General features: G+C 45.9%; 1 protein-coding gene across 3 annotated transcripts in view; it reads left to right on the top strand.

The window, feature by feature from the left end:
* Nucleotides 1-12,233, top strand: part of LOC104338506 (vascular endothelial growth factor receptor kdr-like) — a 142,222-nt gene that overhangs the window by 69,227 nt on the left and 60,762 nt on the right. For all 3 annotated transcript variants that reach the window (XM_075435195.1, XM_075435196.1, XM_075435194.1), the window contains exon 10: nucleotides 10,334-10,484. In XM_075435195.1, coding sequence (XP_075291310.1) covers nucleotides 10,334-10,484 — 151 coding nt within the window. The remainder of the gene's footprint in view (nucleotides 1-10,333; nucleotides 10,485-12,233) is intronic.

The following is a 12,233-nucleotide window of genomic DNA, read 5'->3' as shown; positions in this document are numbered from 1 at the left end:
GTTAAGCTGCAGTAACTTGTTCACTGGAGGTTGTTTATCCACACAAAGGTTCTGCCCTCTTGTTAAGAGAACGGAAACATTCAGAGGAAGAGAAAATTAAGAATGATAATAAACTATCTTGTCAAGGTAAATACTGGTGTTTGCATGCAAAAGAGAATGTTTACTTGAAGAGCAGCCATTCCCCAAATAGGCATCTAAAAAACAAACAGACCTTGTTTGTATGGCAAGATGCTATTTCAGGACGAAACCATCCCATGCTCTTAGCGACAGCACGAGCCTTTCATCTTTAGTGTACGTACAAGCACGTGGTGCTCTGTCTCTCACACACACTGCATGCCTAGCATGGTGCTCTTTGCTGGCCCTTCTGAGAGATCAGCCCAACAAAGGCTTCCATCAGGAGCAGTTATTTCATTGCAAAAACACCATTTCTCCAGAGTCTGCCAAGTCCAGCAGCGGCAGGAGTGTTACCGACTGGAGAAGGTGCTGCGTGGAGAAGCACAGGAAAAATGAGCAGCAAGTGTTTCTTTTCTGGTAAAAGAGGGGCATCCCAGAAATGAGAGCAAGCAAAGGAAAATATCTGCTGAAGAGTGCCATTGTTTTTAAGCTAAAGGCTGCAAACAAGGAGGGTATCTGCCTTGATTGTAGACAGGACTGACAGAAAACACCTACGAACTCTCTCTTGCCTTTGCCAGGCTCTTCTCCACAGCACTAACCTGACATGCTGTGCGCGAAGCCCTCAGCCCAAGCAGGGGGTCATTCTGCCCAGGCGCATGTGGGTAGAGACCAAAAAAGGCAAATTTTGCTGTTGAATCTTATCCACCAGCATTTTTCTTGTGTTTTCAGTTAAAGGGACTGCTTCTTTTTTCAGATCTGGGCATCATTTGCTTTATTTTCAAAAAAAAATTTTGAAGCTTCAAACGGAATGCAGATTTTGATTTTTCCCTGAACTCCTCAACAAATAACCTGACACTTTATCTCGAGTCTTCATGACTGATATCCTGGTACTGCACCTGAACAGATCAAATTGCTTGGAGTTTCAGCAGACACTGAAGACATGCAGAAGGAGACCAACACACTTGCCAGGCGTTTTATGCAGGCATTACCTTGCCTGCCACTGAAACACAACCACCTCTGAGCTGGGAGGGGTGACGGCTGGCTCTGCTTAGAACCATGGGCACTCTGCGATTGCTGAAGGTGGAATTTGGACACAGGGATTAGCAGAATTGATGGGAAAATCTTGGGCTTGCAAGTGAGCACAGCACTAGGAGCATCAGTTTTGCATCACGTCTAAAAGGTGGAGCCTGCAGCAGTTTAGCACCCGATAGACCTCATGCTGAGTACACAGCCATGCACCAGCTCCCTGTTACTGAGGAGGAACATTTCTCTTTGAGTAACAGCACCGGTCCCCAAAAGGGGAGCCAGTCATTTAAATTTCAGAGCTGCATCTGCACAAGTGAGGGAGTTCTGATCTATACTATTAAAGAGAAAATGGAAAATTATTTAAATAGAACAGAAGATAAATGTCATTTGAATATGTTTTCATTTGCTGCAAGGGGGCACTGCATTGAAGAAACTGTAAGTAAGCATACAGCCCCCTCTCCTGTGAGCCTCTTCAAAACAAAACATCATTAATGTTCCTGAGCACCCCGGGCAGCATGACTGGCAGTCAGCCTGCGGTGACAAACCCATCCCTGTGAATTTGTACTAGGGGTAGAGGAATTCTAAAGTTAATAGCGTTGTGAATTGTTGTTCACAAAGAAAGCATAAATAACAGCGGGATCCATTCATCAAAATGCACTATATTAAATTTTGCAGTGTATTTTGTTCAATAATAATGGCAGCAGAAGAGAACCCTTTAAGCAGGACGAGAACAAGATAAGAAGTCATCTGCATGAGCCCTGCAGGACAGGAGCTATCTCCTGACCTGCTCGAAGAACAGCACTGCTGCGGGCTTTCCTTGGCGTCACCTCCCGTGTACTGAATTGGCAGCAATCACAGGAGCTCTGACACAAAGGGTACACTGTATGTGCAAGGTATTTCACTCCGTGGGAATAAGTAAAATATTAGCAGTTATTTCCCCCCAAAGTTTGATATGGCCATAAAAGTGCTGAGTATCTGCAGAGAGCAGAGGTACCCATCGTCTCAGCTCTGCAGAGGCAAGATGGAGCAAAACAGGCAAATAACTCCCAGAGTGGCAGGGTGGGAACCGAAGGCATTGCCAGCCCTAGGCCAGGACCTGCTTTACAACGTGCAGGAAGGAGCATGCTGCCTGGCCCGGAGGAGAATCACGCTGCTATTCAAAAAATGTCTCTTTAAGAAGTGGCTTAGCTGTGCCTCTGGTCACCCGTGCTCCCAGTGCAGCTGGAACTTCATCTTGCAGGAGCACATATCTCCCTTGTGGAGTCACCTTGGCTTATTGTAGGACTCCAGTCCCCAGGAGGTAGCTGACTGCATTTTCAAAACACTCCTTTCTTACATATTTACACATCAAACACCGTCCAAGAAGCGGCGGGTTGCTGTGTTTTTGTTTTGTTTGATTAAATTCTTATTGAGAAAAGCTTCAAGAAAATAATGTCCTGAAGAATTTGGAGGGGAGGGAGCACGAAGAAGGAACAATCCTAGCAAACACCTGGTGGCTGCACATCTGAGCCAGCCAAGAAGGAGAAGCGTAGGAGAAAAGAGTTATTCCAGGCTGGAGTACAAAGCTGTTTCAGAACAACACATAAACAAAAAACCTCCAATCTATTTATGGGCAAGGAGGCTGCATTTCATTCTCACCCTTGCACAAGTCATCTGCATGTTTCAGGGTTCTTGCTGAGCCCTTTATGGAGCAGTCAGCATGCTCTGACCACCACGTTGTGAGTGAAGATTGTATTGAAGCATAAGTTAATTCAAAAAATGGGATGAGTAACCTCCTTCACCACTTTGCCTTTCTTCTTTCTCCCAAAGTTTCTCTCCTGTGCTCCCTCCAGGTTCTTCCAGCAAATATTGCTTTGGGTTCCAGCTGCTCTAGTCAATTGAAATTACATTCCCTCGTAGAGTCCTTGATCCCCCAAGCTCTTGTGTTGTATCTATAAGAAACGCAGGACTAAGCACTAGAAATAGCCTCTACCATAAGCAGTAGTAATTCACAGGCTCCTTAGGAATTCCCTCTCTCCTGGGCAAGGACTGGAATAAAAGGGGTGCATGAAGACTTCGTGCGTGCATTGCCATGTGCTCCTTGTTATGTCAGCAAGGTGACCGACCATACCTCGATTTGTTGCTAGGGAGAATTAGCTCCAGAGCACTTAACGATGCATATGTTGCCCTACTCTGTAGTCAGGCCAGCTCTTCATATTTGGTTTCAAATCAAAGGCAAAGGGAGTTCTGTGCCTGACCTACTTTGGCTTGCAAGGGATGAGTTGACATCAAAGGAGTCCCCTGTGATCTTCATAAAAGTTAATAAATACATGGTGATCCATGTGAACAATATGCCATCACCTCAACCAGACCCAGAAACAGTCTGAAGAGGGAAATGAGCCCTTGGGATGAGGTTAATACATTTGGGCTATGCCAGCTCAGAGAAAAAGAGCTCTTGGAGTGATGGATCTCAGTTAAAGCCAGTTGAAGACAGAGGGGAGGCTCCCGTAGTCTTTTGTGCATGCAAGGGCCCCTGAAATCTCTAACTTGGACACTATTACACCGTGAGAAACACGAATTTCTTTGGATTATTAGTGCAATCCAACTGATGTTTGGGTTAAAGGACTGAACGAGATACAAGAAGCAGGGCTACATATAATGATCTACCTTCACCTTGCCTGCATGCTTCGGTATCCTGCCAGGACTGGCTTTCCTTTGCATATCCTACCCATCTCCTGCGCAGGTCCTTGCAGGCTGACCCATTCAGGAGAAGTCAAAATAGAAAAACTAATTTTCCACCTCCTGGGCCAGCCGAGCAAACTAGAAACCCCAAAATAAAACACAACCTGTCTCCATCCAACCGCTGTTCCAGTGTGTTCCTCCCCAAGCCCATTGCTTTGCTTTTCTCCTGGGTACTGGCAGCAACGGCTGCGGCCAGGGCTTTGGGTGGGGAGGACACTCCGCTGAGAAGAGCAAGGGCAAGGGGATACAGTGCTCCAGCCTGTCCTCCGAGTCTCATTTATCAGATACAGGCAGGAGAGAAACAACCAACTTTTTCAGGAAGATATATGCAAGAAAAGAAAAAATGTGTCAGCACAAACAGACTGCAGTGGGCCTTTCTGGCACACTAATTATTAGCAAATAATTATTAGCACTGCCATCACGCAAACCCCACAACTTGCAGCTCCACAGTCCGGCCTCCACTCAGCCTCTGGGCGCTCCCAGGAGAGTCCCTAATGAAAAAGTCAGATGAGCTATTTTCATTTCATTGGAAGTAGCCAAAGCAATTTTAAGAAGAGGAAGGTGGGGGCCTGCTGGAGTTTGCCAGAAAGATCCGAAGCATTCAACGCACGTCTTTGCAGCAGCAATCTCCCTCTGACAGCCCTTAAAAACCAGAGTGGTGGGGGGAAGTCAGAAAGTGGCAGCGTGTGGTTTCCACGCTGTCTCTCAGCCAAGCCTGCAGGTAGATTAACTGCTTTTTTTCTCTTTTGAAAAGCAGGCAAAGGGGACAGAGACAAAAATGCTAGAAAACTGCCTGCTCTGCTAAAAATTAAGCAGTTCTTCATTACTCATTTGCTTTTGCACTCTGCTAGGCCACAAAAAATGAGATGGGGAGAGACAGTCAAGAGAAAACCCCTTTCTTTGCCCCAAACTTGGCTGCATTGGGGTTGAATGACCAATCTGGGAAAGGTGGTACAGGACTGGAAAAGACAGCTTTCTGCCTACAAGATGAAGATAGATACATCCAAAAGTGGCAGCACAAGGTCGGAAAAAACCAAAGCCAAGCTGTGCTACCGTTTCAACAACAAAATTCCCTGTAGGGTAGGTCAAGTGCCCTGTGATTTTTGTTAATATCTGTTCGTACAGTATCCAGCTGCGTGGTTTCTCTTCCATTTGCTTCCACCCTGCTGGCATTCCCAGCCCGTAACAGCAGGTCACAATGGAGCAGCAGGGTGTGTGTGCTAGAGATTAGGCAGGCGACCGATAATCAGGGACCCAAACTCTATTCCTGGCCGTGGTACTGACTCCTGGAGAGGTTTTGGCCACTCATTTCATCCTGGCATCTGCTTCCTCAGAGGTGCCGTGGGGACAATGCTGCGCACCCACTTCACAGCAGCCTTGCATGTAGTGCTGAGCAGAATAAAATGAAAAAGCAAACAGAACGAAACAAAGAAAACTACCCCGACAAAATCAGCTGGGGTCAAACACAATGTTCTGTTCAGCCTGAAACAAAAGTTTTGTTTTCAGTTCATTTAACTCTTCTTTTTTTAATTTCCTTTCAATAAAAAAGAAAGGAAAAAACCAAACCACAGAGATCACTTGTAAGCTAAACACAGACAAACTGTTTTTACTTTGGGGGAAATTTCATCCTCTTTTTCCCATACTGTTTGACAAGCCCAAACTTGTGTCAATGAGTTTCCTATCTACTATACAGAATATTCACCTAGCTCAACTTGCAGAACTTCTATTTCCGTTAAGTACCATGCAAACATCAGCTGAAAGATTCTGAAGTGCAAATCATTTTTGCTTTTGGGAAACAGGAAGGATAAATAGAAAACAAGTTGCCTCTCTGTCAATAGTTTTAATGAAGCCCCATGTCCAGCAAAGTACATAAAGTTGAGACTAAAAGCTTCACTGGACCACTCTATGTAATTTTAACGATGTGATTAATGTGAAAAGATTTTCTGAAACCCAGTTTAAATGGTAGTGGGGAAGGTACGTAAACCCAGGTTTAGGCAGGGGTCACTGAAAGTAAAGCAAAGTTTCTCTAAAAAAGGCAGGGAAACTTGCTATGTGCTGTCCTCTATATTTGGATGCTCCTTTGGGTGACCAGTGTACAACCCCTAGTAACATCCGCAAGGAATTTCGAGGTAGCAGAGTCTCTTGCAAAAGGGGTAATGCCAGAGGGTTAATGTCCTAATCCTTGTGCATATTATTTGCTCCTAATGCCACTAACTAAAGATACTACTAGAAAGTAAGGTGAGATTTACATAATGCTGATCAATTTGAAATTTACAGTAAGCAGAACGGCTTTCTGATTGCATTTCACAGTGCAGCAGCAGCAAAGTCTTTAGTTATTCAGGTCAGCTCTCACACCAGCAATTGCACCTCTGCAGAGCGAGCTGGGCATACAGTCACACTTTAAGCCAGAGAGGACGAAAACCCACTAATTTCGATACATTTAAAGCCATCTGAACATTGCGTGTTCCAAATGCAGCCAGAGACCAGAAAGCTTTTAAGGTTTCTTTGGCTTATGCTTGAGAAAACTCGGCCTGGGGAGGGCAATGGCCAAGGGATGGGAGCCGGAGGCTGAAAGTGCGCAGGCAGATCGTGAGGGGGGGAAGCAAGCAGTGGGATAGTGAAGGATACCTCAGGTCAGGAATTCAGGGTATTTAAAGGTCTCCTCTCGCAGTCCAGCACCACTGTAGCAGGCAGGACCGCTGGTGGGGGGCAAGGCTGTGTGAGAAGGTGTTCAGGGAGCCCAGGGCTAGGCTAGCAGAGGGTGCTGAAGTCAGGCTCTTGGCACAGCTGCAGAGCTTCAAGGAGAAAGGAGAACTCCGCGCTGCGCTTGCTGGAGGAGGCAAGGTGCGCGGCAGGGTCTGTGCAGGGGCAGCTGCCTTAGCTTTTGTACTGCCATTAGTCCAGCGCCTGCTAAGGCTCTCCATTCCCAACAGCTTTTTTTTTTTTTTGGCGTGCTTAAAAAACAGCAATACACATACAAATGTATGTGCATTTATGAAATTCACACCTTAGATGCATAATTTAAGGTGCAACCAGAAAAGTACTTGGGTTTTGGCGGTACTTACAGATGGATTCATACCCCAAACCTCACCCCACACCTAAACATGAGCGAAGTTTGCCCAGGGAGGCTGTGGAGTCTCCTTCTCTGGAGATATTCCAGACCCGCCTGGACGTGGTCCTGTGCAGCCTGCTGTGGGTGACCCTGCTTGGGCAGGGGGTTGGGCTGGGTGACCCACAGAGGTCCCTTCCAACCCCGACCAGTCTGGGATTCTGTGAAGATAAACAGGAGTTTGTGCACAATCCACCACGCTGCTTCCTAAGCAAACGTGAAAGAGAAAGCAAAGCCCTGTTTGGAGGAGGATGAGAGTTATCTGAGAATTACACTACTAGGTGTACCTTAGGTAATCCCTGGCTTTAGGCTAAAAACTCCTCATCGCGCTAACATGGAGACCCTTGTCACAGGTGAGACTGCCACAGACGCCAGCCCACCGAGCCAGCTATCTAGTTACAGCCCGAGCAGATCTGGCAGGCCAGTACCCACCACAGCAACCAGTGAACTGGTTGCCGTCACTGACAGAGGCAGCTTCCGTAAACAGGACTTGGCCCAGCAGTGAGCAAAGTGAGTGGAAAAGCTTCAGTTGCCTTTGGTGGTCACAGTAAGAGGTGAAATGGCCACAACAGCGTGCAGAGGTTTGGAAAGTTCTCAGCCCAAGGAACGTCCCCCATATGAATACCCCACATTCCCCACCGCAAACGCGCAACGCGCTGAGGCCAGCGCCAGCCCCTGCCGAGCACAAAGCAGGCACGTTCGAAATGGCGGAAGGGCCTCGTCCCCGCTGCCGTAGCGCCGCAGTAAGAGTCACCTGCAGCATGACACCTACACCCACTACAACCTTTGCAGGGAAAAAGAGAGAGACACATCTGAAAATTGCCTCAATTTCTGAGCGTCGTGCCCGTAATTAGCTACGACCCCACACTAACCGTGTTATAAGGCACTGTGAAAGGAATGATGGGGAGGCATTTTCAGCCAGCCCCTCAAGTTTTAAGAAAATAATTACTTAAGCCTCATAAATAATAATTATTTCAATTGATGAATCATTTTGACTCATTTTAGGTTTCAAGTAATATTTAATAGTGCCATGCAGTAAAGTAATTGTGGAATTAAGAATTCATTCGTCACTCATGTATGTTCTTATTTGAATTAGATCGTTAAAATTATTATTTCTTTTTCAGAATGATAATCTAAATGACAGTTGATGTGTTCATCATTTCACCAAGAGCATAGAAAAATCTTCTAATATTAAAAGATGGTAATCAAACCTTGTGCCCCCTACTCTTTCACACACACAAAACCGCACAAACATACTGTCTCCCTCCCCAAGCGTGTAAAGCTGTGTTCTTACAGCCCAGAAAACACAACACTGGGGTGACCTTTCACACAACACTTGAGTAACCTTCTACACTGAACTTAAGAGTCTCTTTCTCCAACCGAAAATCACACTTTTGAGGTCAGTCCAGACATGCCGAATGCAGGGTTTGAGACTGAAAAGAAAAATGTCTGAGATAATAAAAAATGTGCTTCTCTCTCCAGGGAGTTTTACAAAATTATTTTTATGATCAGAAATCATTTACTGATGGGAAATGACATACTAGTTACAAGGAAATTCAACATTAGCCCCAATAATTTGTCCTGTGACTTGCTCACAAATCTCAAAGCGCTTGATCAGCGATACGTTGGATAACGCAGGGCGATGTGGAGCAGGGAACCCTGTGTCCATGTTACAGGTGAGGATCTGAGTCTGAGAGACCCTGACCACGGTCCGAAGTACTCTCCCGTCTGCTCCTTTCTACATCTTCTCCTTCACAATCCCTGTCCCCGTCTGGAGGGACGGAGGAGTGACAAGTGAAGCCTGACAGAACTTCATCTGCAGGCAGACAGAGAAACAAGACTCAACCAAAGGGGATCAAAAAACCAAAAGGGAACGCAAGAGCAAAACCAAACAAGGCCTGTCATTCGGGTTTTTCAAGTTAAATGCTAATCGGAACCTAATGGAGGTTCTTTAAAGCAGCTAATGTTTTACTATAGCATGGGAGTTAGGATGTGGCTGAACCAACTACAGTCAATACTCCTTTCATGTGGTGGAGAAGGAAATGCGGATGTATTTTCAGGTAATGATGAGGTCACAAGATCTTTCAGAGTCTGACCTGGCAGCCATGAGAAATGGAAAGCGAGGATCCCACCGAGACACGGGATCAGCCTGGTCAATCCTCTCGTAAGAGTAGAGGGCTGGAAGGGAAAAAAAGCTATTAAATAAAAGAGGGAAAGGTCTCAAGATTGATGAGGTGGGCAGTAGCTCATATTTACATATCTGGGGCCTCCTTGACAGCAGAAAAAATACGTTAACCCAAAAACCAGAAATCTAATCTACATTCACTTCCCAACTTGTCAAAAGCCCTCAGTGTAAAGCAGCCGCACTTGGCTACACAGAGGTGTTCCACAGAGGGACCCCAACCAATAAATCTGTTTGATTTCCTGTTATGAGAAGCAGACAAAGAGATATGGCTAGGGATGGGCAGAGCTGTCTGCACAAGGGAAGAGCCTGTGCTTTCACCCCAAACTTAAACCCACCCTCGCCGAGGTTAGCAAAAGTTCAGTTCACTTTGGGGATTTTTTAGCATTATTTCTCATTTTCGCATGATCCCGTGGGAGCTGGAAGTAGATGGGACAAAGCATTCCTTTCCTGCTGGCAACAAGCAGCCCCGAAAGTGTCACACAAATGTTTGTTCTTGAGAGATTTCCAGTCCAAGGGTGTGATCTTGCAACCCCTCCAGATGTGAATAATGCAGTGACATTTTTAATGGTTCTGCTGGTGGTGAGGATTTCTTGGCGTTACTCTACAAGTGTTTTCTCCCCACCGCTTCTTCCCTGCTTTCTTCGCCCCTCCATCCAGTGCACATCACACATCAACAGAAAAGGAAAGCAAAGTTTTCAGATCAAAAAGACTTTTTTTCCCCAAACCCTGGGGAGAACCTGCACAATGGTAACAATATTGCAGCGCAGCAGCCGTTTGATAAGGTTCCTCTCAGGAGGTGACATCAGAAGTCAAATGCTATTTTGCCAACGGTACGTAGACTAACAGCCCGGCCCTGCAGTCCCCAACCAACCGACGTTTCATGGCATAAATTTTCCAGCAGTACAGCAGGTCCACCACGACATTTGAAAGCAGTTAAGATGAATGTGGTAGCATTTCAATGTATTCTCTGAGCCACTACAACAACACCCATGTTTCTGCGAGTGTATGCTTTCAGTACTGCTGGTAATTTCCCTACAGCTTCAGCAGCCTCACTAAATCATCTCTCGGTGATGACAGCAAAAGGCTTCAAAACCTTTGATGGAAACAGGACCATGACCATGGATGTAAATTTGCTCATTTCCATTTATTTTGTTGTTGTTTGTTTTTTTTTTCTTTAGAGAGACCCAAAATCTATGAAAAGGAAACTGATTTCGATAACATTGAGCGGGTGGAATTAAGAAGCAAACACAAAATCCAGTGCACCATAAGCGGGAATCCTGACCCGAAGATTGAGTGGAAGTGGCAGCCCTGCAGCCTCACAGACACGCTGTAAGTGGACACTCCTATGGATGAACGCGTTGCAAAATAGTTTGCTAGTTTCAAGTCAGTTTTTCTTTCCAGTACTTCTTATTTATCTTAGTTGAAAACCACAAGCAGTGATTCCCCACCTAAAAATCTCAAGGGTTATGAACACAGGAGACATCTAGTTGTGTATGATCCTTTTGGAGTTACAAACACCTTCTATTTTATCAGCATTATGTCAAATAAGTTTAAAGTGACTCAAGATCAGGCTCGAATTTTCTTTAACTTGACCAGCAATGCCCCTCTGACTTACCAAGATCTTTTCTTACACCTCTTAGATGCAGCCTGTGTGGTTGGCAAAGGAAAAACAGCTAGGTGCTGTCTGTGTAGAGGTAACATGCTTTTTCTCCCTCTAAGAGCTATTGTCAGACAAACCTGCGGAAAGCTTGACTTCGTTGAGTTGCCATATGGAATTTATGCCACTTCCTAAGGGCTGTCTTCACTAGCGCACACTGATCATGACCTCTTGTGGCAGCATCTGCATTGCAGAAGCTGGAAGAGGTAGCCAAGCCTTCACGCCTTACCGAGGGCCCTTCTTTGCTAAAGTCTGGAGGCAGTCTGAGGTGTGAAGACACAGAAGCAAGTCACTGGGTCAAAACTGTCAGAGGCGAATGAGGCAAGTTAAAACACAATGTGCCTTTCAAGATCCACCTTATATGAGTAGACATTTTCTTTGCTCCTGCTGTTATATGAGCAAAGTGATCTATAGAGAGAGGTCTTGGATGAGGTCTGAATGCTTCCCCTCGTAGCCCCAGGGGACGTACAGGAGCCATGTATAACAATTCTGACCGCACTTCAATCCTTCCCTGCAATGAGAGGGCTCAAGTCGGGTTTTCCATCCATAAAAAATGAAGGCAGGTCTAGGAAGCAAGAGAGAAAAGTGCTGGGTTGTTCCTTATTTTCTCACCATTTCAATGCTTTTCCAAATGCTGTGAATGGCAAGCCGTGAGACAGGGAAAAATCACAGAGAAGCTCCTTTCCCAGGTTATCTGCTGCAGCAGCTGCAGTGATGTTGGGTGATCCAGTCTCGGGTTGGGTCTAAAAAGTGCCCTTGTGTCCCTCCACAAGGGAAGCAGCCCACTACCTCATTTAGGTAGTCACCCTGCTCCTGCAGGAATAAAATGGTAGAGATTTGTAGGCTTAGGTAGGGCTGTTGGCATTGCAGGTCAGCAGAAGGCACACAAGCTGCTGCTTCATTCAACAAGAGCAGAATGGAAGCACCGTAAGAAAGCAGGTTATGCGTTCTGTAGGAAAGCCACAGAGACGACGTGAAATCTTTTCCAGACCTTTCTGCCTCGGAAGAGGGAATGGGTAACGAATGCCGAATTAAGCCAGATTCGAACCAGTGACCTGGTGGCAAAAGACCTCATATAACCCTTGTTCCAGCTCTCTGACTCTCTGATCTTATCAATTTAAATACAATTGCAGAGTGGCGTCTACCTCTCCTGGCCTCCGGGGCAGCCTTATCTTTCTCCAGCAGAAGCTGTAGGAGGATTCCTGTGGGAAATGACACAGACTCCGTTTCCTTCTGTTGTCTCACTTCCTCTCTCTCTCTCTGTCTCTCCCCCCTCCTCACCAGTGCACTCTGAATCCCCAAACACTATCGTTGTTCCTTATAGCTGTGATGTGATTTGCTTCCTTTGGGTTTTTTCCCTTCATCCTCAAGACAGAATCATGCCTTGCAGGAAGTCACTCAAGACATCTAATTAGGCTCTT

This window comes from Opisthocomus hoazin, chromosome 14, assembly GCF_030867145.1.
Source record: "Opisthocomus hoazin isolate bOpiHoa1 chromosome 14, bOpiHoa1.hap1, whole genome shotgun sequence".
NCBI classification, from domain to species: Eukaryota; Metazoa; Chordata; class Aves; order Opisthocomiformes; family Opisthocomidae; genus Opisthocomus; species Opisthocomus hoazin.
The sequence above is the reverse complement of the archived record's forward strand: the minus strand, read 5'-3'. Positions and strand labels throughout refer to the sequence as shown.